Raw genomic sequence first — 26,341 nt, 5'->3', positions numbered from 1 at the left:
AACCGAACACTTCAAAATCCAGCCAGAGTCGTGGGGCCGCCAGGAGACCCAAAGGGGGACCAAAGAAAAGAAAGAAAAGCGAAGCCCAGCACCGACCAGACACCACCCACCGGGCCACTAACCTTCACCAACCCCAAAGACATCCAAACTCCAACAAATCAGGGAAACCTCAAGGGCCCAAAGGAGAAACTGAGGAAAGGTAGAAAGGACAGACGAAGCAGAGTGAGATCCACAGACACCAGCCTCCACCGAATCAATGACCTGAGGGAGAAACAAGTTGTGTCTGAGTCTCGATAGATGCTGGTGTGGTGGATCTAGCATGAATGAAAATCTCCACCAAAGAGGGGAGCCGTCGACCCCCGCCAGGACAGAGCAAGCGCAACACCTCAGGGCCCCCCAGGCCGCGGCCGCGCCAAAGGACGACCCCCGGGCCCCGCAGGGGCCACCGGCCGGAGAGCAAACCCCGGAGCAGGAGCGCCCCCCACCCCAACGCGGCCCGCGCCCCCAACCCAACGCAGCAGGACGGGGCACTGCAGGCCCACCAGGCACCCCACCGGCCCACAACCCCCGCTCCCCCCGCGACCCCCCGCCCCCCCCAACCCCGCCACCCACCCCAACCCAGCCCCAACCGCCCCCAGGTCCCCAAATCCCCAGACACCCTCCCCACCCCAGCACCCCCCACCCCGGCACCCCCACCACCACCCCCCCACCAACCAAGCCGCCCCCACCCCCACCAACCGACAGCCCCCCAGCCCCCGACCCCAGACCCCGGGGACACACCGCACCCAGGCATCCGCGCCGAAGAGGGGGCCGGGCAGCGGAGCGGAGAGGGCACCCGCGCCCACCCCACCACGCGGAGGGACGGAACACCAGGGGCAGAAGGGGAGATGGGGGCACCGGAGGACGGGCGGCATCCCCGAACCCCAGGCCCAGCGGGGAGAGGCCCCGGTCGTCACCCCAACGATCTAAGTGAAAAACTAACCCTGTTACTAAGTTCGCCAGCTCGCCGACTGGCGAACTCTACCCCTAAACCGTGTGTGTGACCCCACCCAGTGTATATACATAAGTGTGTGTGTGTGGTGCATTAAAGACGGTGTCTCCACCCCACCCCACTCCCCCCCCAAAGTGTGTTATGTGCCCTAAAATGTATTGTGCAAAACTAGTGCAGTGAGTTAAGAGGAGCGACCAGCTGGGCCCCCCCCAACCGGGCGGGGGGGGGGGGGGGGGGAGGCGCACCCGCCCACCAAAACCCCCACCCACCCCACCGGGACCCAGGCGGGGCTTGCCCCCCGGATACCGGGGCCCGCCCGAAGTGCCCGGAGGCCCACCGGAGCGGGGCGGGCACAACACCAATCCCGCCCACTCCCCCGGCCCCCGGAGCGCCGAGACCCGGGCCACGGACGGAACCCCCGGCCTAGGGGAGGGGGAGGAGGGCGGACAGGGGAGGGGGAGGGGACGGGGGAAGGAGACGACAGGAAGGGCAGGAGGCAGCAGCAGGGCCGCAGAGAGAGGGGGAGAGGAGGAGGAAGGGCGACGAGGGAGAAGGGACAGGGAGGCGGAGGACGGGCGGGGAGAGGTGAAGAGGGAGAGGAAGCAAGGGGGAGGAAGGGGGAGGGGAGAGGGAACCACGGGGCACCCCGGCGGCCCACAGGCCCCGACCCGCGTCGCCGGACCCAGAGCGACGGACCGCGCCGGGGCGGCGCCGCCCCGGACACCAGGGAGAGCCCCGCAACACAGCACCCACCACGAGACCCAGGGAACGACCAAGACGCAGCCGCTACCCAGCAGCCAACAGAGGGGCAGACCCGCCCACGCCCAGCCAGGGGGGACAGCACCTGTAGCGTTAGTCCCCTGGCATGCAGTGAATCCGAATATTAGCCTTTAGTGCCCATTGGAGGTGAATCTGTTCGATCCTGTTGGCAGCAACTGGGTTCCTGACTATAAAAACACAAATTTGGTTTTCATTATTTGCTAGAGAATAAACAAATATTTTATCTTTTAGCTTTTGGATGGTCCTTGAGAAATATTTTTTTTTGGTAAATGGTGTGTTTGCATATATTCATGAATGAACCACCTCTGATGCAAAAGCCATTTTGAGAGTCACTTTTTTACCCAATGAAAACTCCGTGGGCTTATTACATTTGAATAGAAAACAAAGAGGAACTTGGGCTTTTGATTTAAAAAAAAAAAAGTGAATATGAGAAAATGTAGGCATATGTACGACGGCGTATTAGAGCCACATACAAACAAATACTGTGAGTTGCTTCATATACACGTGTCAATATTCATCAGCAGTGAGTGCTCAACTTCACAAAGTTTGACGCAGGACAGCGATCGATATTATCGATGTCCAAAAATGATGAATAATGTATCAGGTGAAATAATCATCGATTGTATCGCAACACTTGTGTCAACCTCTTGGACGGGGTTTAAGAAAGGTGTTCGCTACTGGGCAAGCAAATTAAGGATCGAGGAAGAGTTGGCATTGGATATATACAATGTCATGAAAAAGTATTTGCCCCCTTCCTGATGACTTTTTCACGGCGCTGTATATGAATTAAGCCTGAGGAACACTGCAATTTACTCTCTGTATATTAAAAGTAAGCTTCTTTTTTTTTCTCCAGAAAAAAATAAAAAATAAAAAAAATAAATGAAAGTAAGCTTCTCAGCCCATAATATATACCGTATGACCACTTGGTAAATAATGTCTTCACTCGCTCTGGCAAGCTCAAGAAGCCACAGAGGGCAAACCCGTGGACGCTGACGAGACCCGACTGAGAGCGTGTGACCATCAAGAGCGGTTGACCCGCGTGTGCCTTCAGTGGGGGGAGGATGAGCGCATGGGGGACGCGCCGCTGACCCCGAGCCGCAGTGCTGCTCGCATGCACGAGAGCAACATATGGCCTCAGTTGAGCAAAATGAGCAAGTTGTTAGCACGATGCCACACTAAACATTCTTACTCCGTGCCAGCCTTTTGCTGTCACGTGTTCAAAGTGCTTCTTTGGCAGGCTTTTTTGCGACATACGCTGCTGTCAATGCTTTTTCACTTGCCACTGTGCCCCTTTTTCAGGCTATTGTGACACAGGCTGCTGTCATTACGCCGTCACTCTTTTCCAGACTCGAGTATAATAACACTGCTGTCCCACCACTCTCACTTAATGTCTGTTTTTTGTATAATGCTGTTACACTTCTGCTCGATACGCCTCTTGATCTTGATTCTTTTCACATTTCTTGTATACGCATATTGCATGATATTTTATTTAATGGGAAAAGTGCATTAAAAAAAGAAGGGCAGGTCTCCGTAACCAAGGCTACATGTTCAAAGATGCCTTCATATGTCAATTATGGGCACTTTTACAAGAGGAAGACAAAAATGTGAAGAGGAAAATGTGAGTGTGAAAGGGACATTTAAAATAAAAATATTCAGAAGGTAGATGATAAACGAGCGAAGGCTGCCTGTTTGGTGACCTTCACTGATTGAATCGTTGAGTGAAGCAGCCTACCTCCATTACACGGGCTATGTGTTGCATATTCAATCCGAGGGTAAAATCAATTAACGGCAAAGCCATCAGATTGATCGGAGATAATTAACATGAGATGCTGACGGTCGTCTGAAACATCCTGACGAACACGACTCCAAAGTCGAACATTTATGTCACGAGAGCATCACCGCGCATTTTCGTTGCACTCAAATGCCTTGACATGTTTTCACACAGAACATAAGAGAGCAAGTATGACTCTACACTTGAGCCTCACGCCTAAACTCCGTAAACAAATACAATGCAGCTCAGCCTCTGACAAGCGATGCATTTTTAGCATTAAACATGGTGATTTAAAGGGGAACAAAACTCAAGATGCCTTTGTGATATTTCAAATGTGCATATTTTCTTTATCAATTAATGTTTACTTAAATATACTATGTATTTATTAATCACATCTACTCACTTTCGAGGGCCACCATTTGAGGTTTTTCCCTCTCACAAGAGTGCGACGTCGCAAGAATGTGACGTTATGTTCACCAATTCCTACATGCTTAATTTAATAAGGAAGAACAAAGCTCCATTCGATTTCATGTACCAAAGTTAGATAGTAAATCATGATCATAAACGACATCTACATGCACTTAGTGAGTTCGAAGCCCATCTGGATTTCTTTTTGTGGATCTCGTTCACATCAAGAAATTGATGTACGATGCTTTTACTCTGCTGGAATTCCTGATGGCCGATGTGTTTTTGCCATCTCAGCCACGGTGAACAACATCAAATGATTAAATCCATCACAATGTATTCTTGCTTTAAACGTGGTTTAAGTTCCTCTTAAAAGCATAACAATTCAGAATGTTTAAACTGTTACCGTTGCACACATTGGCGCCGTTCATAACCAAAAAAGAAACAACTATCGATGTAGCACTTAAAACTGCAAAAAAAAAAAAAAGGAGAGCAATGATGATGACATGTCAAATCGGTAAAATTACCGAATGAACAATACTGAGCTCTCCAGTAAAAAAAAAACCCTGCAGATACGAGATACGAGTCGCCCCACCTGCGAGTTTTGAAATACCAGCGTTCGTTCGGACAATTCTTTGCTTTGACTTGCGCACAAAAATATTGAGATACGAGCACTGCTTACTTTATAAGAAGCAGCAGAACAAACAGAAACTGTTTCATTCTTTACAATTACTGTACAGTTGTGCTTTCCGAGTACTGTACACTGTATGGCAAGAAAAAAAGATTTAAATACTTGTGGCGGCAGTTTTGATTTTTATCAGAGATTGGTGACACGAGTAGAGATGTGCATGTGAATTTTGGCGACAATTCATAGTATTTTTGTGTCATTAACTCTTTGACTGCCAGACGTTTTCAGAAAAGGGATGCCGTGGGTGCCAGCCGATTTTAAGCATTTTGACTGATCTTTCAAGGTCCATAGAAAATTATGTGTTTGGACTATGGAAACACACATACTACCAAATGAAAGATTGGACTCTCATCTTTCATCAGAAAAAAAAAGTTTGTTTCTACCTTATTCCGTTTTTCAGTAATCAACAATAGAAAATGGTTAGTTTCACCTCTGTTTTGAAACAAACGTCTTTTAACGTCTTTGGCACTCCTCCATAGGATTTTACGAAACGTTATTTAACGTTTTTGGCAGTCAAAGAGTTAAGCAACATTTAGCTTTTGTCCATTCACAGTTGTGCTCAAAGGGTAAGTAAACTTTCAAGCACAACTGACAATGGTTTACTGTATAATTTTTCTAAGTTAAAAAAAAAACCTACTTGAAATTAGTTATTAACTAACTCCCAAAAGCGTACACAAATGTTCTATTTTAAATATTGCCCTTATATGTTTTTTTTTTTTTTTAATGTTTTTTTATGCTAGAGCATACAAGAAGGCTTTGATGCAGCTTCTGAACTGAAGAGCTCGCCTGAAGCAATGGTAGTTATTACAAAAATCGTCCAGCAGGTGGCAGCAGAGTATACGAGATCAGCCAAGGCCATGTTGCAACAAGCGCTTTTCCGCAGTGTTTCAAATCGATTTGTGAATAATGATGAAACTTAAGCTGTATTCTAATGCTAATTGCTGCAAAACGGGAACAGATAGAAATATAAGAGACTCTCATCTTTTTTTTCCTGATGACAGACTCTAATCTTTCTTTTGGTAGTTGTAGGGCTTGGGTTTAAAAAAAATAATAATTCGAATAATCTATATTGAATCAATTTTACTTTTCGAGCATGATATTGATTCCTAAAACCAAGAATTGATTATTTTAATATCTCTTTTTTCATATATTAACAAGAAAATAGAATAGAAGAAAAGGCCACTTTTTTTGCATCTTACTGTTTTAACTTATTGCATTTTATGACAATTCAGAATCTTTTTAATTTATATTTACAATTATTGAATTTGAATTATGAAAACATTTCCATCTCATCCATGCTGATGTGCATGATGTGTAACACTTGAGAGATTATAACATGCGTTATTTTCATTCATAATAATAATTTAATAATAATAATCTTTGTGGAGTTAGTTTTTTAAATCATGTCCTTGATATTTAAGAAAAACTGATGTTCCATAATTAATCAATATCGGATTGAATGGAAGTGAATCAAATCAGAAAAAAATCTACATTGAATCGAACTGAACTCTTGTGAATCAAAATCGAATCGATTGGAGGGAATTTGAATCGATACCCAGCCCTAGTTCCATGTTTTTTACAGGAATAGAACACAATATTCTGTGGGCCTTACAAAATCAGACAAATCCAGTAAAACAGGCGGGAGCGAAGGGGGTTTGCTTCAGTGAAAATGGCAGGGAGTGAATGAATTTGCATTACTTTCATTAGGGAAAAGATTATTTGCGATATGAGTGCTTTGAGAGACAAGCATGGTCACAAAATTAAATTAACTTGTATCTCAAGGTATCACTGTATGTTGTATATTTTTTATATTAGTGAATTATATAATAGTTTTTAATCTTTCACTTATTTGATAAGTTACTGGTAGCACTGTGCAGGATTTTATTACATCTGCTCCTGTTTATAGAAAAGCACTTCCATGCTTTGCATTATCTTTCTTTAATTTCTTTCATTTCTGTACCTTATGTAAACGGAACCAAATGCTGAGCAGAGGCACATTTTACAGTAAGCGCTAATCGAATAAATAAGAGTGGGTGGCGAAGGACTCTGATCAACACCATCCCACGTCCACTTTGAAAAGAGTGTCATTGTGCGCGACCGACGAAGGCGGTAAGGAATTAATTTTCACCGTTCACATTTTCAACAAAAAATTCTCTGGAGGCGTATTGTCAAGCTGGTGTAAGCATAAATAACAATTCTGAAGCCGGCGTGCAGCACGCCAAATAATGAAAAAAGTACAATACACGAGAGGGAAGTGAGTGAGAGTTCTTTCCAGCAAATGTAGTTAAAAGGATGGAATGAGGGGAGGCATCATCCTGCCACCAGTGACAATACATTAATCAAGACTTCACACACGATTTTTATGAAGCACATTCCCACATATTTGCTGTCAGTCATCCTGATGACTTTCCTATTTGCAAGTCCGCGCATGCTCTCGTGGCAAATAAGAAAATGCTTTGCCGAGCGCAGAGAAGACAATCAATGATTGCATTTGTGTTTGTCGCCACGGGCGGCAGACCCTCTTGGGCATACTCAAGACATCAAAATCGGTGCCAAGCTGGCTCACATCTTACTTCATCGCTCGAGTGCGTCTGAATTTCAAGTACAAAGACGTCTCATCCAGGGATCCTCGCAGCACGACAGCAAATCTGAGGGAGGGGAGCTGACAGCAAGCTCAAGGGGATGTTGGTCAGACGACCCTCAGTGCAGATGGCCGGCCGGATGACTCCAGCAGCGAGGCCCCAACGGGAGTGCAAGAATATAATCAAACATCTGCGGAAGGGGTCACTGAGGTAACACAATCTATAATATGTGTGTATTTACAGGCATGGGGACGACTGGGGAATAAATCAAAGGGCCTGTAAAATGCTAAACTAACCAGCAAATATGAGTTGACTGCTTCACTGACGAAAGCTGGGACCTTGAAAATTCCGGACTTTTGCAAAGGGACACCAAGGGTGACCAATGTGGACACCAGGTAGCCCCCAGGGACCACTTCAGTAGCTCGTGGGCTATATTGCTATTCTGCAAATAAATAAATATATGAATAAATAATGCCACTTATACCTGAGCCGTTTTGGTTTTGTTTTTTAAAAAAAATACTTACATTGATGTAAATTCATAATCAACTCTTTTTTTTTTTTACATTTTAGTATCTCAAAGGTCAGTATTGTAGTGCACAACATAGTGGAGCTGTCAAAATTAATCGACTAGTAATCCATTATTAAAATAATTTAATCATCGAGTAATCATTTGGAGCATTTTTTTTTTGTATTTAAAATTGTCCAAATCGTCTGATTTCAGCAAATCAACAGTAATTGTTCACCAATTTCTGTAGTCCTTCATGAAAGAAAACTGATTATCTTGTGCATTTAATCCAAATAAAACATTTGCAAATGTTTTTACTTTAGAGAACAATGACCAAACCGGTAACATAGTACAACATCCAAGGCCCCCGCCTTTGTTTGTCACCCAGCTCACTGCGCACCAGACCCCTTTGGCCCCTCCCACAGGTGGTGAGCTCATAGGAAGGGGGACCCACGTTGCATTTCCGGGCTGTGCCCGGCCGGGCCCCATGGGTATAGGCCCGGCCACCAGACACTCGCCTTCGAGCCCTGCCCCCAGGCCTGGCTGCAGAGGGGGCCCCCCGGTGAATATTAAGAAATAAAAGATTAACCCATTCTAAAAATATTCAATAGTGACAGCACTACAACCTTGCATTAATGAAGACAAGCTAGCTAGCTAGGCAGCTAGCCAATGATCTGATTAGTAGATGAATTGAATGAATAATTGATGGATTAATCAATTCTAAAAATATTCGATAGTGACAGCAATACAACATAGCATTCATGAAGCTAGCTAGCTAGCTAGCCAGACAGACAGCCACGAGATTTATCCCCAAATAATTTCTGCAAATTAGCCCCTTACACTAGCAGTACTCAATAAGTAGTTTAAGTTTCAAAATGGTTGGTGACCCCAATGAAAATTAATCTGATCAGTCGATTAATCAATTCTAAAAATATTCAATAGTGACAACACAACAACATAGCATTCATGAAGACAAGCTGGCTAGCTAGCTAGCTAGCTAGCTAGCTTGTCAGCCACAACGAGAAGATTTACCTCCAAATAATTTCCGCAAATTAGCGCTTTACACTAGCAGTACTCAATAAGTAGTTCTAAGTTTCAAAAAGGTTGGTGACCCCTGGACTAGACAGTATCACTTTTCTGGATGGTAATTAAACAGATGGCCTTATTACTGAACGGCAGATGTTTTCCATGATGAGAAACTCGAGTTGAGGGAGGTGTTCATTTGTCTTGGTGGATTTTTGGTTTTCATTTGAGGTTTGAGGTCTGTGAATTACATTCACTGTCAAGTCAAAGTGGGATAAAAAATACACACTAGGAAGTGACCGCGTTAAGAATCTATAGGAATGCTAATCAATGCCATTTTCACATAATATAAGATTATTGTGAGAGTTCGCTGCTGTTTTGCCTAGCGACAGAGTTCAAATGGGTTTAGCCGTTAACTCTTTGAAATCATTTTGCAAACAATAGCACTAATGAACTCCTGAGAAGATGATATAGTGTGTGTGTTTTTTTATTTTTATGCTGGGAATAAAATGAAGCGTCTACAGCAGTTGTTCTTAACCCGAGTTTGATTGAACCACGGTGGTTTGGGGGTCCAGTCTCAGGGGTTCAACGGAAATGATGACACACACGCACACACCTGTCTTGATTTGTTTGGTGAATGCTTGCAGAAAACTTGCAGAGTTCAAACTAAAGTTAGTAAATGGGGGTAAATTAATTTTGCAGCAATGGGCACTATTAAAAAAAGTTGTGCAAAATATTTTTTTTTATCAGGCAGCACTAGTACAAAAGGATGTTTTACTAAACAGACAATAACTTTAGTCATTTGTGTATGACTCTGTGCTGTGTCCAATGTGCTGCATGCATTTGTGTCTGTAACGCAAATTAATACATCAAAACTGGTTGGCTATTTGAATGCATGCACACACAAAAAAAAAATTCTGAAAAGAACACTATTGTGTTAACTGTATGCGCATATTCTCCAGCCACAATGAAATATGTCCATTGTGCTGGATTTCACGGTTGCCCCTTCACACCGAGGAGATCAGGACTCGCGTTTCACAGTCGCTACCGTAGCCATAGAAACGGCACAAAGACATCTGTCAAGGGTTGTCCTGCGCGACTTTCTGAGCAATCTTTAAATGAAGCGTGGACGCACTCGAAGCAACATGAAAGAACAGACGAGGGCGGAATGATCGCGGTCCGAATGTGTGCGTGTTATGTACAGTGAAGTCTGTTTTGTGTGTCTCTTACCTGATGAATGATCTCAGACACCGGCAGCTGATCCCCATACGTGCGTGACTCCATTCTCAGCTCTCCGCTTTTGGACCTGAACCGAAAAAAAAAAGAAAAGGAAAAAAAAAAAGATTAAAAAGCTGCATGCTTATTCCATGGGTTCCACAAAACGGGAACAGACTGCAGGATTTGTGAGAACACAGGAAATAGACTTTTATTGGTCTTGTCAGTTTTAATAAAACAAAGGATTTTTGAGAGCATGTCCACATGGAAACAAGCTTGTCTTTTTTTCTTTTTTTTTTTTATCATTTCAAAGTTTCGTCCACAAGGAACCAGCGTTTTGGGAGAACAAATACAATATTATTTTAATAAACAGGTCCAAAGTCAATAAATGTGTAAACATTGTTGACAACACATACAAAAATAATTCTGATAGGATGATGCTGTAAGTTCAGCTCTTGTGTAACTTCACTTGATGATAAAAACAAAAACAATGGTGGATCACCGTGTCGCGATCATGTTGCAGAAGCTCTTGATCATGATAAGGATTGGCAATTTCATGTCCCCACGTTAACTAGCTATTATTTTTCCGCATTATTAATCAATTTAAAGGGGAAGTAAACCCCCCGCATAAAAATCCATGACAATATGCTCCGTGCAGCCCCACTAGTCTAAATATGGTATTCTGGTTAATATTCTGTTGGTGGAATATGAGTTAAGCAGTCAAATCCAGCAGTATACATCTGAGGGGGCGGCCATTTTTGCCACTTGCTCACGAGAGAAAATGGCATCACAGTTGCTCAGGGCTCAGGCAACGACCAATCACAACTCACATGTTTGCTGAAGCTGAGCTGTGATTGGTTGTTACCTGAGATGTCATCTTCAGTCGATAGCAAGTGGCAAAATGGCCGCCCCCTCAGATGTATACTGCCTATATAGCCACCGTTAAAATGAAAGTTTTACCTAAAATAAACTATTTTTTCTCAATGATTCCATTTAAACCTACGGCTAAATGGTTCCAGTTGTTGGACTCAGCCGTTACAAAATTTTACTGGAAAAAAAAAAAAGCAAAGATTAGTCTATCTACTCTTCAGAAAAGTAAATCCAAAGGTGGCCTAGAGGCACCAAATTTTATGTACTACTATATAGCTAACCAGCTACAATATATCGTTCTATGGGCACAACCCAACAGAGATACTAACTGTTGGCTGGAACTAGAACAGAAGGATTGTAATAACCTCAGACTTCTAGATTTACTCTTTATTACAACATCGATTAAGCGACATAATTGTTTTAAAAACCCAATGATCTCCGCCACCCTGACTGCTTGGTGGAAGGCATTAGAAATTACAAAAGCCCAAGTGGAGCCCTGTGGGCTTTCTCCCCTATGGCATAACCCTGACTTTCGAATTAACAACCAAACGTTTTATTTAGGTGTGTGGGAGCAGAAAGGAATCACACATCTTCACCATCTCTTCTCAGATAATATGTTTATATCATATACATCTTTGCTCCAAAAATACAAAATAACAAACGGAAATTTTTTACATTATCTGCAAGTTAAAAATATGATAAAGAAACAAATTCCAACACTTCAGGGTACGCTCCAACCGCCTGGCTTAGCTAAAGATATTACCAAGCTCTCTCCGACAACAACAAAAAAACTTTCAAAAATATATAAGTTACTTTCATATACGGATAAAATGTCTTTACCCATCTTAAAATGGGAGACAGACTTGTCTATAGCTCCGGAATCTGACTTTTGGATTCAAGTTTGTGAAAATGCATTTAAAATGACAAAACACACAAATTTACAACTTATCCAATACAAAATAATCCATAGAACATACATTACTCAATATATGATGAAGAAAATGGGCCTCTCCGACTCCGACATTTGTCTCCAGTGTTTACAAAACACTACAGACACTTATTTTCATGCTTTATGGTTATGCACCCCGGTTATGTATTTCTGGACTAAAGTCTTAGAAAAACTTTCCGCTATCTTGGACTATAGGATACCTTTATCTCCAAACTTGTGTTTGCTAGGTGACCTAACAACAACTGACCTACCACATAAACAATTTCAATCTACACTTGTAGCCCTTACTATCGCTAAAAAAACAATTCTTGTTAACTGGAAAAATAAACAAACTCTGAATATCGACCAATGGTCTAACCTCCTTATAAATCACATTTTAATGGAAAAAATATCGGCCTCAAATAAAAAACAAATATCAAAATTCATAGAAATATGGTCTACGTATATAGAATATTTTAACCTAATTCTGGTTATTTAATTCTGCCTGTTAGCGAGAGCCACCACATTGTGATAACTTACATTGATGTCTCTGCATTTGGCAGTTTGTTACTAATGGTTGTGTTTTTATAGTCAGGAACCCAGTTGCTGCCAACAGGATCGAACAGATTCACCTCCAATGGGCACTAAAGGCTAATATTCGGATTCACTGCATGCCAGGGGACTAACGCTACAGGTGCTGTCCCCCCTGGCTGGGCGTGGGCGGGTCTGCCCCTCTGTTGGCTGCTGGGTGGCGGCTGCGTCTTGGTCGTTCCCTGGGTCTCGTGGTGGGTGCTGTGTTGCGGGGCTCTCCCTGGTGTCCGGGGCGGCGCCGCCCCGGCGCGGTCCGTCGCTCTGGGTCCGGCGACGCGGGTCGGGGCCTGTGGGCCGCCGGGGTGCCCCGTGGTTCCCTCTCCCCTCCCCCTTCCTCCCCCTTGCTTCCTCTCCCTCTTCACCTCTCCCCGCCCGTCCTCCGCCTCCCTGTCCCTTCTCCCTCGTCGCCCTTCCTCCTCCTCTCCCCCTCTCTCTGCGGCCCTGCTGCTGCCTCCTGCCCTTCCTGTCGTCTCCTTCCCCCGTCCCCTCCCCCTCCCCTGTCCGCCCTCCTCCCCCTCCCCTAGGCCGGGGGTTCCGTCCGTGGCCCGGGTCTCGGCGCTCCGGGAGCCGGGGGAGTGGGCGGGATTGGTGTTGTGCCCGCCCCGCTCCGGTGGGCCTCCGGGCACTTCGGGCGGGCCCCGGTATCCGGGGGGCAAGCCCCGCCGGGGTCCCGGTGGGGTGGGTGGGGGTTTTGGTGGGCGGGTGCGCCTCCCCCCCCCCGCCCGGTTGGGGGGGGCCCAGCTGGTCGCTCCTCTTAACTCACTGCACTAGTTTTGCACAATACATTTTAGGGCACATAACACACTTTGGGGGGGAGTGGGGTGGGGTGGAGACACCGTCTCCGCCCTGCAGCTCCCCTCCAAATTTTAATGCACCACACAACTGGGGGGGGGGGGGGGGGGCATCGGTTGGGGCGGCCGCGGTATGAAGCAGTGCTGCGGTCGCCTGTCCGTGTGCACCCCCCCCCCCCATTAATTTATTTTAATGCACCACATACGCTCATTGACATGCCTGGGGGGCGGATGGATCGGAGCAGGGGGGGATATCATTTCCCTCTGCTCCGGTTCACCTGCCCCCAATTTTAATGCACCACACACACACACTTATGTATATACACTGGGTGGGGTCACACACACGGTTTAGGGGTAGAGTTCGCCAGTCGGCGAGCTGGCGAACTTAGTAACAGGGTTAGTTTTTCACTTTGATCGTTGGGGTGACGACCGGGGCCTCTCCCCGCTGGGCCTGGGGTTCGGGGATGCCGCCCGTCCTCCGGTGCCCCCATCTCCCCTTCTGCCCCTGGTGTTCCGTCCCTCCGCGTGGTGGGGTGGGCGCGGGTGCCCTCTCCGCTCCGCTGCCCGGCCCCCTCTTCGGCGCGGATGCCTGGGTGCGGTGTGTCCCCGGGGTCTGGGGTCGGGGGCTGGGGGGCTGTCGGTTGGTGGGGGTGGGGGCGGGGGGCGGGGGCGGCTTGGTTGGTGGGGGGGTGGTGGTGGGGGTGCCGGGGTGGGGGGTGCTGGGGTGGGGAGGGTGTCTGGGGATTTGGGGACCTGGGGGCGGTTGGGGCTGGGTTGGGGTGGGTGGCGGGGGTGGGGGGCGGGGGGGTCGCGGGGGGAGCGGGGGTTGTGGGCCGGTGGGGTGCCTGGTGGGCCTGCAGTGCCCCGTCCTGCTGCGTTGGGTTGGGGGCGCGGGCCGCGTTGGGGTGGGGGGCGCTCCTGCTCCGGGGTTTGCTCTCCGGCCGGTGGCCCCTGCGGGGCCCGGGGGTCGTCCTTTGGCGCGGCCGCGACCTGGGGGGCCCTGAGGTGTTGCGCTTGCTCTGTCCTGGCGGAGGTCGACGGCTCCCCTCTTTGGTGGAGATTTTCATGCATGCTAGATCCACCACACCAGCATCTATCGAGACTCAGACACAATTTGTTTCTCCCTCAGGTCATTGATTCGGTGGAGGCTGGTGTCTGTGGATCTCACTCTGCTTCGTCTGTCCTTTCTACCTTTCCTCAGTTTCTCCTTTGGGCCCTTGAGGTTTCCCTGATTTGTTGGAGTTGGGATGTCTTTGGGGTTGGTGAAGGTTAGTGGCCCGGTGGGTGGTGTCTGGTCGGTGCTGGGCTTCGCTTTTCTTTCTTTTCTTTGGTCCCCCTTTGGGTCTCCTGGCGGCCCCACGACTCTGGCTGGATTTTGAAGTGTTCGGTTTAGGTGAACGGTATGGGAATTCTTATTTATTTTTATTTTTTTTCGCACGCACGCACGCACGCACACACACACGCACACACACACGCACAAACACACATACAAAAAAAAAAAAAAAAAAGGGAGAACAATGATGATGACATTTCAAATGATCAATACTGAGATCTCCCAAAAAAGAAAAGGAAAAAAAAAAAAAAAAAAAAAAAAAAAAAAAAAAAAAGATGTATACTGCTGGATTTGACTGCTTAACTCATATTCCACCAACAGAATATTAACCAGAGATGAGATGGACAAAAACGGCAGGATTTTGCGTCATAACTCATATTTCACAAATGTAATATTAATTAGAATGTCACGTTTAAACTAGTGAGGTCACATGTAACATATTATCGTCAAGAAATGTTTAAGGTTAAAACTCTACCGTCGTCCTCAATCTCAGGAGTCGATTAAATGTTTCTTATACAATAATGAGTAAAAATAGGTGAGATAGATTTGCGTAAGCCTGTTGAAATTTTTTTACTGTAATGCTCGGTTGAAAACTGTTTAGTCAGTTCATCGTTTCATTTATAGTTTCATGGCTCCAAGATCTTTGAAAAAGAGTTTGGGGAAGAGTATGTTTTTTTTTTGGTGTGGAACGGTATGATGGAAATAAAAGGTGTGTGCGATAAACATGAATGATGCGGGTTTGCTTTTTTTTTTTTTGTAAATCAAGCGAGATGGCCTTTTTTTAATTTCCTTAAAAAGTAGTGATTTTGGAGATGTGAGGATTCCGCCCGACAGCAAAACCATGTTCTCATCAAATAAGCTTCTTATTCTCTTATTTTGGTGATTACCTGTTACAGCAATTCAGCATTTTGATGCAGACACACGTTTCTTTAAATGATTCTGTGTTTACAAGAAATTGTAAAAACAAAGACCTTGACTTTCCATGGGCACATGGCCTCGAGTTACTTTTTTTCTAGTTCTATTAAATAGTGCCATTCACACAGCCGGTAAAAGCTGTAATTTTTCCAAATATATTTCATGTTGTTGTTCTGTTAAATGGCACAGAAAAAAAAGGGACATGACCTGGCAGTTATTTTCCTCCTGAGTGAGTATGAGAGCCGTGACAGACAAAACGTCACCAGTTTTTAAAAACCTATCACTGTTCCGTGCAAAAGATACTGATAGCTATGGAAGGTTCAAAATCAGCCCATCAATTTCTCTGCTTCAGAGCTAATATCAGAGGCAGGATGCCACCGGTGTTGAAAGGTTTTTCTCAATGTCGGAGAGGAGTGGGAAGGTTTACACGTATTTCTCTTGCGCCGTTGTATTGAAAGTGCTGCTTCAGCGGTAGGACGGTGACTGTGTAAAAAGTCAAAAGAGGCATTTTTGGCCAAATAAATAAGAAAAAAAATCTGTCTGCAGCCGCAATGAACATTATGGCGAACGAAACAGTGTGTTAGTGTTAGTTTAATGTACTGAGGGGCCCAAGAGCTAATTAGTGCTGCACCATGACAGAAAATATGCAGCATCCAATAATTGAGTTGTTTGGATTTTTTTTTGTGTGCAATTTTTCAGACTTAGTTTTGCATACATTTTTAGACTTATGTGTCAAATTTATGACATTCTTGGCAATTTTATGAAAATATTATGGTCTGTTTTGCTTCTCTCCTTCCTTTTTTAGACATTTTATGGCTATTTTTTTTACATTTGTTTCTACCTTTTTGCTATCAATTTTCTGATATTTTTGTGTACATTATATGATAATTTTCAGGATTCTTTTGTGCCCATTAAAAAAAAAATACATTTTCTGACCTTATTTGCAATTACAGAGATGTTTTATGGTAATTTTTTGCCTTTCTTCTTTTGTATTTGGACATTTTATGGTTACTTTTAGAATGTTTACTTTTCTGCCTTTTTGAAAATAAATGTTCTGAACTTTTTTTCCCCTCTTCTTTTTTGGGGCATTTTATGGTAACTTTTTATACATGACTAGGGTTTTTTTTTTTTTTTTTTTTTTTTTTTTTAACATTTTAATCTACCTTCGATCTCTCTTTTTCTGACAACTTACAAATTTATTTTATTTATTTGGGCTAATATTTAATTATTCATTTAAAAAAATAAAAATCATCAATTCATTTAAAGAATATTTATCCAAAAATTAAATATGTTAAAATAAAATAAAAATGTAAAGGAAAAAAATGTTCTTTATTTTCTCTTCCCCCCCCCCCCCAGAGTTCCACAGGGAGCCACAGGAGAGGGACTAAAGAACCACATGTAGCTCCAGAGCTGCACGTTGCAGACCCCTGGTATAAGGCAATATCAGAAATATGGAATAGTGATGATATTCGACAACGGACACTCCCTTCTATTGGCCCAAAACTATTTTATACATCATAGCAAATGGTGGTGCGGTGTCTATGTGTGAAAGCCGAGAACGCTTGCTTAATACCTCAGCCTTTTCTGGGTTCTCTTTGAAAGGTTAACAAATGGTGGAAGTTAGTCGATTTAAATATTTCCCGACTTTGGAGGTAGTGTATAACAGAATCAGGAGATCACCTTAGTGCAAGGGTAATGCACGACACCAGGACTCTGTTGTGTTAAAAGCAATTGCCGCTGCACGACGAGTGTTTCAAACTCCAATATGCTGCCTTCGCTGGGTTCTGTGCAAAAGGCAAAGGCAGAGACTGTTGTCTTCCGTAATAGCCCTAAAGCAGTAATTCTGCATCAAGGGCTGGCAAGAATCCATTAAATCTGTTACAATGGAAGCACTATTCGGAACGCTCAGGTTTTATCATTTGTTGTTTTGCTGCAGTTGTCCTTCAAATGTAATTGCCATCAATTCTTTACAACAATACCAATTAGGTTTTGAAAAAGCAGTGTGATTGCATACTAATGGTTGACAACTTCAATTTGAGGTTCTTAGATGGACAAAGTAGATAAAAAAAGAGTGACAATTTATGAGCTCAACCAGTGGGAAATAAAAGCGTCAGAGAATGTCACAGCTATCATGGCTACATCTCATCAGCATGCGGCACTAATTAGGCCAAGCACAACTCAACCACATATAAGAGCCCGTCTACAATATTGGAGGGCTTCAAGACTCTACTGTTTTCATGACAATTTGTGGTCTTTTCAACTGCAAATACTCTCAGCGAGGTTCAACTTAAAAGATGACGGAAAAAAATACAAGGTTCTCCCAGACAAAAATGTGCTCTTCTGGGTTTTCATGAGCTTCTCTTTCACTAAAAACGAAAAAAAAAAATTTCAAAAGGTTTCCTCAAAAACAGCTCTAACAGACATCATGCCCTAATGAATTAGGTGCTTTGCAATTTAACACATAGGACGCCTCAAATTTTACTCATACCACAGGTGCCGTCATCAAGTGGCTTTTTAAATACCTTGACTCCTACCTTTGTTTCATGATTGTGAGAGGCCAAAACAAAAATCACATTAAATTTTTGATTAATTGCCCAGCCCTACTCTCAGGCTCTAAGCTGTGAATACACTGTTTAAAAAAAGAATGAAAAAAAAGCAATATTTACTTGAAAAAAAAACTACCGGTAGTAAAAAAATAAATAAAAATATCACATGTTAATTCGAAGTAAATTTTACAAGAAGAGTTGAGGACATTTTGTTAAAAAAGAAAAACAAAGCTACTCAAGGGTTGAGGAACAAACCCACAACCTTTAGGTTGGAAGACAGCCACTCTACCACCTGAGCCATGCCATTCCTGCTGTGTGTTAGTATATTGATGGTGTCAGGCGGAATCCTTGTCCCTCCAAGAGACCCGTTTTTGGTCTCATTTTGGACACACCAGCAATTATGTAGTATAGTGGCAAACAGCATGTAGCATGGCTCATGGCCCAAGCTGACGGTCATGAATTTGTTCTTCAACGCTTGAGTAACTTTTTTTTTTTTAAATAAACTTGTAAAATATTCTCAAAACTCTCCTTAAAAAAAATACTTATATACTATAAAAAATTTTACTATTTTTTTAAAAGTAAATATTACTCTTATTTTTTTTTTACAGTGTAGTATATTAATAAATCTCAATTTCAACTTTCTTGTTCTACTCTTATCTCAAGCGTGTACTCGATGCATGCATGGCACTATACTGCCCCTAGGAGGCCAAGGTGCAAAGCAGGTACAGCCAGTATTTACGTATATTTATCGACTGTTTTGGTGGTTGAATAAATACTAAGAAATGAAATGTGATTTCAATATCAGTCAAAATAATCGTGTGAATAATTGTTTTCACTCAGCCCTACATGTGAGTATTTTTGTATTGCTCGTCAGCTTCTATAGCATTTTTGTGTGAATATCCGTTAAGAACTAGATACAAATTTTATATTAGGACGTCAGTAAAATTTTCATGACTTCTATCATTAGTACTGACAAGGCTTCTAAAATGAAGTACTGTATGCCTTGTATTTAAATTTACAATGTGAGTGATTATTTTTGCTATGTTATATTTGTTTTACAGTAAACTTCAACCAGTGTCATTGAAGATCTTGAAGCAGGCTAAGGCTCACGCTTGCTGCAAGTAACACTGCATTCACAATACAGGCACACACCACATTGTTTGGTACATTAATGGCTTTTCTTCAATTATTGTTTTTTATAATCGTGAGAAGACAAAATTGAAAGCCCAGATTGGGTGGAAGGAACGAAGGACGGACGGTAGTGATGGCAGTGCGACACTGAAGCTTCGATATAAGCTTCAAACCCTGAACTACAATTCCATAGAACCACTGCTTCAAAGCTGCTTTTGGTGCGGAAAAAAAATCACGTGACATATGACGTCCGAAGCAGCGACTGATTCGTTGCCCGAATGAATCACATGCCTGGTTCGCGGTCCAATCACGCGATTCTCGATTCTGACAGGTGACAGGTTGAAAACAGTTTTGAATTTGAGCGTCAACCCTTTATGACCGCTCTAAACAATGTACTATTCGTGGGTTGTCGGTGTGTTGTTGGTGCTGTTGAATTGTCATTGCCTTGCGTTGTTACATTTGGTCATTCATGGAGCCAGCCAGGAGGAGAAGGTCGTTCTGAAATGTGGGAACACTTCAATCTGATCACTCCTGATAAGGTAGGTGTGCTGGCTGTTAAAAACTTTAATTATCCCCGGGGGACAATTATTTATTGATTGATTTTTTCGAAGGGCATTTTTTTTTTTTCGAGGCGCAAATTAAATAAAAAACGTTTTGACTTGGACGGGAAAGGAACCCGAGTTACCCGAGTGGCAGGTGAACAACCAATGTTTGGTTGTAAAGCTTATGTAAATAGGCTTTACCTTTTTTTACTTTCTTCAATTGATTTGACATCAGTCAGGTGCATGTGTAGAAACAGTATATGTAATATGATGCACGCCAGCATCGTCGGTCCCGTGCGAGCGAGTTTTCTCTAAATGTGGAGAAGTGGTGAGCAAAAAAAAAAAAAACAGCTCAAACCAAAAACAGTGGAAAAGATAATGTACCTCAATAAAAATCTTTGAGTGTCCCCCATGGTCCCCTGTCAGTTACACAAGCACACCCAACCTATGCCATATTTTACCAGCCTTTTCTCCTCAATAACAAAATACACACATTCATCAGTCTTTATTTGTCAATAGAACTATTCAGTCCTAGTGTGAGTCGATCAAAGAATTTTCAAAGCAAAGATGCTTTAAATTCACTGCAGCCTTGCAGTTTACCAGTAGAGGTCACTGTAACTGAAGCTTCGAGTAATGAGCCTATTTTGAAAACAATTGGCTCCAGTGGTTCAGTGCTTCACAAAAGCTTCATTTGCCCATCACTAACGGACGGACAAGATAATGCTGTGGCAGTGATTAAAGATCGTCATCTGCCACTGTGGGAAGCCCGGTTCAAGACCAACTATTCATCTTAACATTCGTCCCACAGACACACGGCCACGGTGTCCTTGAGCAAGACACCAACACCCCGAAATTCTCCCCCTACTGCTGATTTAGCCCTCTGGTCCAGTCTGAGCCACTAACAGTGGGTTTGTGCTGTGACGGGTCAAATGCAGAAGTCCATTTTCGTGTACATGGCAAATATGGATGATTCTAAAAAAGATGGACATAAATAAATGGCCCCAGGTCCACTAGACTATGAGGCAATTCAATTGAGAGCACTTTCCACTTTATTGCGTATATCTTTCAAACGGGGGCCGCCTTGCTGTCTGCAGCTGCCATCTTCAGGTCAAACTAATTCCCCTTTAATATCAACTCCACTAAGAAACTTTGGCTGAGTGGGTCATGAATCAAATAAATCAATCTGCCGATCACTTGGAAAACGAATTTGGTGGTCATTACGGCAAAACTCTCGTTCACCCATGTTTTGGTCAACAGGAGATGACTAATGGCGCACAATGTCATTACATTGTTAGGCCGCGCGTATAATGAAGAGGGGACTGAACGCTCCATTAAAATGTCCTCTCAATCAAGTGCAATTCACTTAATGGAAGAGTAGCTTGCTGCGAGGCAAAATGGCCGCTTGGAGAGGGCAGCAATGAGAGAGGAGGAGTGAAAATGAGTGGCCAAATGTGTCGATTAATGCGGTGCGATCTTTGACAACAGCCTGTTGACACGACTCGATTGTGCTCGACAGCAGATTCGCGGACTGTGGAGTGCAAAATACTACACCTTGCATACATATTTCTTAGAGCTGGTCTGAATCACCTCCACTCCCACTGGTTTAAATGACGTAATTACAAACTGTGGTGCATCCTTGTGGCGGGGGGATTGAGATAAAATAAAAATATGGAACATTAAATACTGTTTCATTGACCCACCTCACATTCAAATGGTTAAAATAAGAGATTCACAAAATATGGTGCACTCTACAAGGAGAGATGAACTACAATTATTAAACCTTACATAGCATGTAAGCATGCCTGGATTTACTCCAACCTCCTGCAACCTCCATTGGTTGAAATCATGGATTCCCAAACTAAAGTGCAAACTCCAAGTGGTGTGCAAAATAAAATAACAATATACGTTACATCATACACACAACTTTCTGAATTGATTCAAGTAGCGGGTTGGTCCATCTTTGACCCAAATAGATTTTTGTTTTTTTATTTAATTTAATTGTTTACCCAACTTTTTTAAGAATGTACCATTTTAATTAACAACTGTGAAATAAATTAGTGATTAGACAAGGGCTGGGTAAAAAAAAATACAAAATCTATCAAATCTATCAAATCCATTTTCCTTCTCAGAGCCCGATATTGATTCATAAAGCCAGAAATCCTTTATTTTTATTATATTTTCACCATGAATTCATTCGAAATGTTAATTTTAAAGGCCTATATGTTTTTTGTATCATGCAGTTTTTTTTTAATTTACTGTTCACAGAAATTTAAAGTCATTTCCTACCTTTACAAAAGACCCGATTTATTGCATATTAAGACAATTTCGAATATTTGTAATTATTGAATTACAATTATGAATATATTATTTTCAGCGTATCCTTGCTGATGTCAATGTTTGTTTAACACTTACTGTTACTTTCATGAACAGAAAAACTAAATCATTACAGCAGTTACTGCCTCCGTATAATTTTATTTGGAATTTAATGTTTGTGGAGTTTTTAATCATGTCCTTGATATTTAAGAATAATTCATGTTCTATTAATATATATGTATGTTAAACGATATTAGATTTAATTGAATCAAAAGGGGGGTGGGGGGGCAATCGGAATCGAATCAAATTTAACTCTTGTGAATTGATTCAGGAAATCAGTATTGATACATAGTACTAGATTGAACAGGATTTTGGGGTATGATGTCAATAATAGGTGTACTATCGTGTACGATGCAGTGTTTGTTTAACTGAAGCAAGTTGACAGGGTTTGTTTTTTCCTGAAATACAATTTAACTGATTGATTGACTCTCCATTCCCAAATGATGGTGCACCACTCCAAGGATGCGTGTGATAGCTCATTTAATTGCACATCTCAATAAAATGGCCTCGACTGACTCGCCTAAAAAAATTACGCGATTGACGACGGCGTGGGAGGAATTCGAATCATTTTAATGAGTCGACAGTAACATACTGTTAAGAAATAGGTTTGTAGACAATGAGGATGTTGAACATTTTGACGGCTTTGTAATGGAATGGACCACGAATAATTACCCCGATCCCCCGAGGTTATTCCAACTGCGCTCCATTGTTGAAAGTACTGTAAATATATTTGGAGTTATACACCTGCAGATGCGACATTTGTATGTTGATTAACTCTTTCACTGCCAGAGGTTTTCAGAAACGGGTTGTCCCCAGTGCCAGCCGATTTAAGCATTTTGAGTGATCTTTCAAGGTTCACAGAAAATGTTGTGTTTGGACTATGGAAACACACATACTACCAAATGAAAGATTGGACTCTCAGCTTTCATCAGAAAAAAAAAAAAAGTTTGTTTCTACCTTATTCCGTTCTTCAGTAATCAACAATAGAAAATGGTTACTTTCACCGAAATTCTCTCTTTTGAAACAAAAAACGGAGAAAAAGAGCTTTTTGTGAAACGATGTTATTTCATGCACTCTAGTGAATTGTACACTTCTTTTTGTCCATGAATGATGCCACAAACACCTAAATAGTGCTTTACTTCTGTAAAACGCTTACACCAACAATGAAAAAGTGTTTTTTGATTGCAAAATACGTTTATTTCCATTCAACAGTGTAACAATTTGACAAAACAATTTCGCAAACTATTTACAAATGTGTGCAACTGTGGTACTACTTACAATTATGTGGATGTTTCAAATACAGTTTTTCCTTTTGTAACGCTCTCCTGCGTGCAAGGAGACGCCAGGACTCGCACAACAGTTTAATTTCACTTTGGTCCGTTTTGCGTGCAAACGTTACACTTTCTTGACGGCCTTTTTTTCCGGGGAATAAAAAGCAAGTAGCAGACTGTACACACTTCCTCCGATGAATATGCATTGGACTCGTGGCACTCTCCGTCGTCCGATCGAACGTCCGCCTGTGCGTGCTCGGTTGTGTTCCGCGTTACGACACCGTCATAGCCGCCGCGTCAGCGGTTCCAATTTCGCCGTCAAGCTCGGATTCACCTTCATCATCATCGAGGATGATCATCGTCGTCATCAATGTACTATTTTAGCGTTGGTCGATGCCTTTCGTCTTGTAAGTGTAGAGCTGCTTGCAAACGCTCGCCATTGCCCGTTCGCTCCTCCATCTAGCTCCATCTAACGTCTTCTACTGCCGCGTCAATGCTTCTCAACCACGGAGTCACCACCCTCATCTTCATCATCGATGATGATCATCGTCGTCAACAATGTGCTCTTTCAGCGATGCTTTTGGTCTTTGAAAAAAACGTCTCGGGCGTGAGCTCCTCGCTCCTCCATTTTTCCTTTGTCTTCCATTCTCATCTCCTGCTCGACGCTCTAGCTCCGCCTCTACTGACGCCCACCCGATCTTGTCAAAAGAGAGTCATCGCTGCCCTCTAGGGGCCAAAAATAGTCATTAGGCAACACAGACAGACAGGAAACTTTCACCAGACATGCGGAAGGGTTTCCTCTACCAGTTTCAAAAAAAATTAAAAAAATCATTGGATGACGTCTTTTGACGTCATTGGCAGTGAACCGTAGGTTTTTACTTGACGTCTTTAAATGTCAGTGGCAGTGAAAGAGTTAAAAAAAAAAAATATATATATATATATATATATATATATATTGAAGGTTTATAATAATAAAGGTTTGTGTGAACGCCACAAGTGTAAGCTCTAAAATGTTTTTGGAATTATGTTTCTATCTGCTTCAGTAGCTGAGATATCAATTATTTTTAATATTGATGCATTTCCAGGAAAACTTCAGGTTTTTGGGGCTAACTCAAAAGCCACCCATAGGTTTTAGAGGCATGTTTTGCCAGGCACTTTAGGCCTTAATGGGTTAACTCAGGGATTTGTAAATTGAGGTGCAAAAGATAAAATAGCATTTAATTGGCCTAGACTTACTCAACACCACAACCACTGGTTTTATTATTCCCGGAATGTGGTGCGTCCTCCAGGGAGTGAGCACATTAAAATACAAATATTCAACGTCAAAAAACGTTTAATTAGCCTGGACTAATGCTAAACAGGTTGTGTGTGCTCTGTGCGGGGGAGAGGTACGCCATCTCTATGGAAACACATGGAGCTCCTCATTTCCATTTGTGTTATCTGGCTTCCCCAGTGGCGCTCCAGCAGTGAAGGAACACTTTATTTATTTATTTTTTAAATTTTACAGAAGAAATTAGGTTCTGGTACAGCAGTTGTAGCGAATGAATTGACCTATTTAAGTCCTTTTTCTGCCCCCCCCCCCCCCCCGACATAAAAAAAAATGATTTCCCAAGGGATGGTGGCATCATTAGGCGAGCGTGCGTCGCTTGCAACTCGACTTTCATTATTACTTTAATATGCAGATTAGTTACTCATTAGTGATACATCCAGAACATCCAGAAAAATACCAGAACACCTCACATAGCCTAAATTAAAAAAACAGTGCACGTTGTGATGAGTGCTGGGGCGCAATCAAAAACAGTGACTAAACTAATTAGCATCTATAGTTTGGGTATTTTAAGTAAAAGACAACAGAAGTAATTTAGTGTTGAAATGAATTTGGATGCCTCGACTAGTAAGCATTTCAACCAGAGCAACTGTTTGTGTGCATATATTCACACATGAACTTGATTTTTTTTGTGTGCATTTCACCATGATTTAAAGCAGTTTTATTCACCCTCTCCATCTCACCTTTATCATTTTATTTTAATGAAAATATATATATATTTTTTTTTTTATCTAACATTGCACTTCTGGTTGTTTGCTTTGCCAAACAACGAAAGCAAGCAGGCAATCAATAGAGGCTTAAAGACAACAACAAAAAAAGGAATGTAAAATATAAAACGCCTGCCTGCTAGGTTGAACTGCGAATAAAACTTGCTTCTGAATCATTCGTAAGATCTCTCTCTAGGACTGAATTGGGGCAACTCGGTTTCTGGTCTGCATTATTGATCTTCTCGCTACTAATCAATAATAAAGTAATATGGGAAGTTGTGTGTCGCCTGGGGAACCCAAACAGCCTTAAATAGGAATGAAAACGCTTTTAATTACTAATTAGCAGCACTAAACATGATGACTCCTAACTTTCACTCCTCTACTGAGTCCAATTATTTGTGTAGATGAGTGAAGTTTTAACATTGTATGAACTACCTCTCACATTTTAGGTGAAAAATTCCAACCAAAGAGTAAAGAAAATACTCTACATACGTCTTGAAATGTCATGTACATGCATGTGTCTTTAAGGGGCGGGGCTTGGTGAGATGGCGTGTGACATCAGCAAGTCTGCGTGAGGGTCTAAGTGAGAGCTGTGGCCTACGTAAGCTCCTACTTGAGTGTTGTCATTGTGTTCAGTGGTATACTGTCTCCCATTGGTAAAGGGGAAGACAACTCAATTTTTGGGGGGGGGGGGGACAATATGTTCTATGCAGCCTCAGGGGCGGCCATTTTGCCACTTGCAGTCGACTGAAGACGGCATCACAGTTGCTGCGGTCTCAGGTAACAACCAATCAGAGTTCAGCTTCAGAAAACAAGTGAGCTGTGATTGGTCGTTGTCTGAGCCCTGACCAACTGCGATGTCATCTTCAGTCGACAGCAAATGGCAAAATGGCCGCCCCATAGATGGACAAAAATGACTGGATTTTGTTTCATAACTAATATACCTCAAATGTAATATTAATAAGAATGTCATGTCTAGACTAGTGAGGTCACATATTGTCTGAAAAGTGTATCGGCGACAGTTGCTCTCTTTTCCCACATGTAAGGGGATTAAGT

General features: G+C 42.7%; 1 protein-coding gene across 1 annotated transcript in view; it reads right to left on the bottom strand.

Moving 5' to 3' along the window:
* The window catches only part of pigk (phosphatidylinositol glycan anchor biosynthesis, class K), a 48,373-nt gene that overhangs the window by 10,018 nt on the left and 12,014 nt on the right, over positions 1–26,341 (bottom strand). The window contains exon 10 of the mRNA XM_077555580.1: positions 9,976–10,051. Coding sequence (XP_077411706.1) covers positions 9,976–10,051 — 76 coding nt within the window. The remainder of the gene's footprint in view (positions 1–9,975; positions 10,052–26,341) is intronic.

This window comes from Vanacampus margaritifer, chromosome 2, assembly GCF_051991255.1.
Source record: "Vanacampus margaritifer isolate UIUO_Vmar chromosome 2, RoL_Vmar_1.0, whole genome shotgun sequence".
Lineage (NCBI taxonomy): Eukaryota > Metazoa > Chordata > Actinopteri > Syngnathiformes > Syngnathidae > Vanacampus > Vanacampus margaritifer.
Note: the sequence above shows the minus strand (reverse complement) of the source record. Positions and strands in the feature narration are given on the sequence as shown.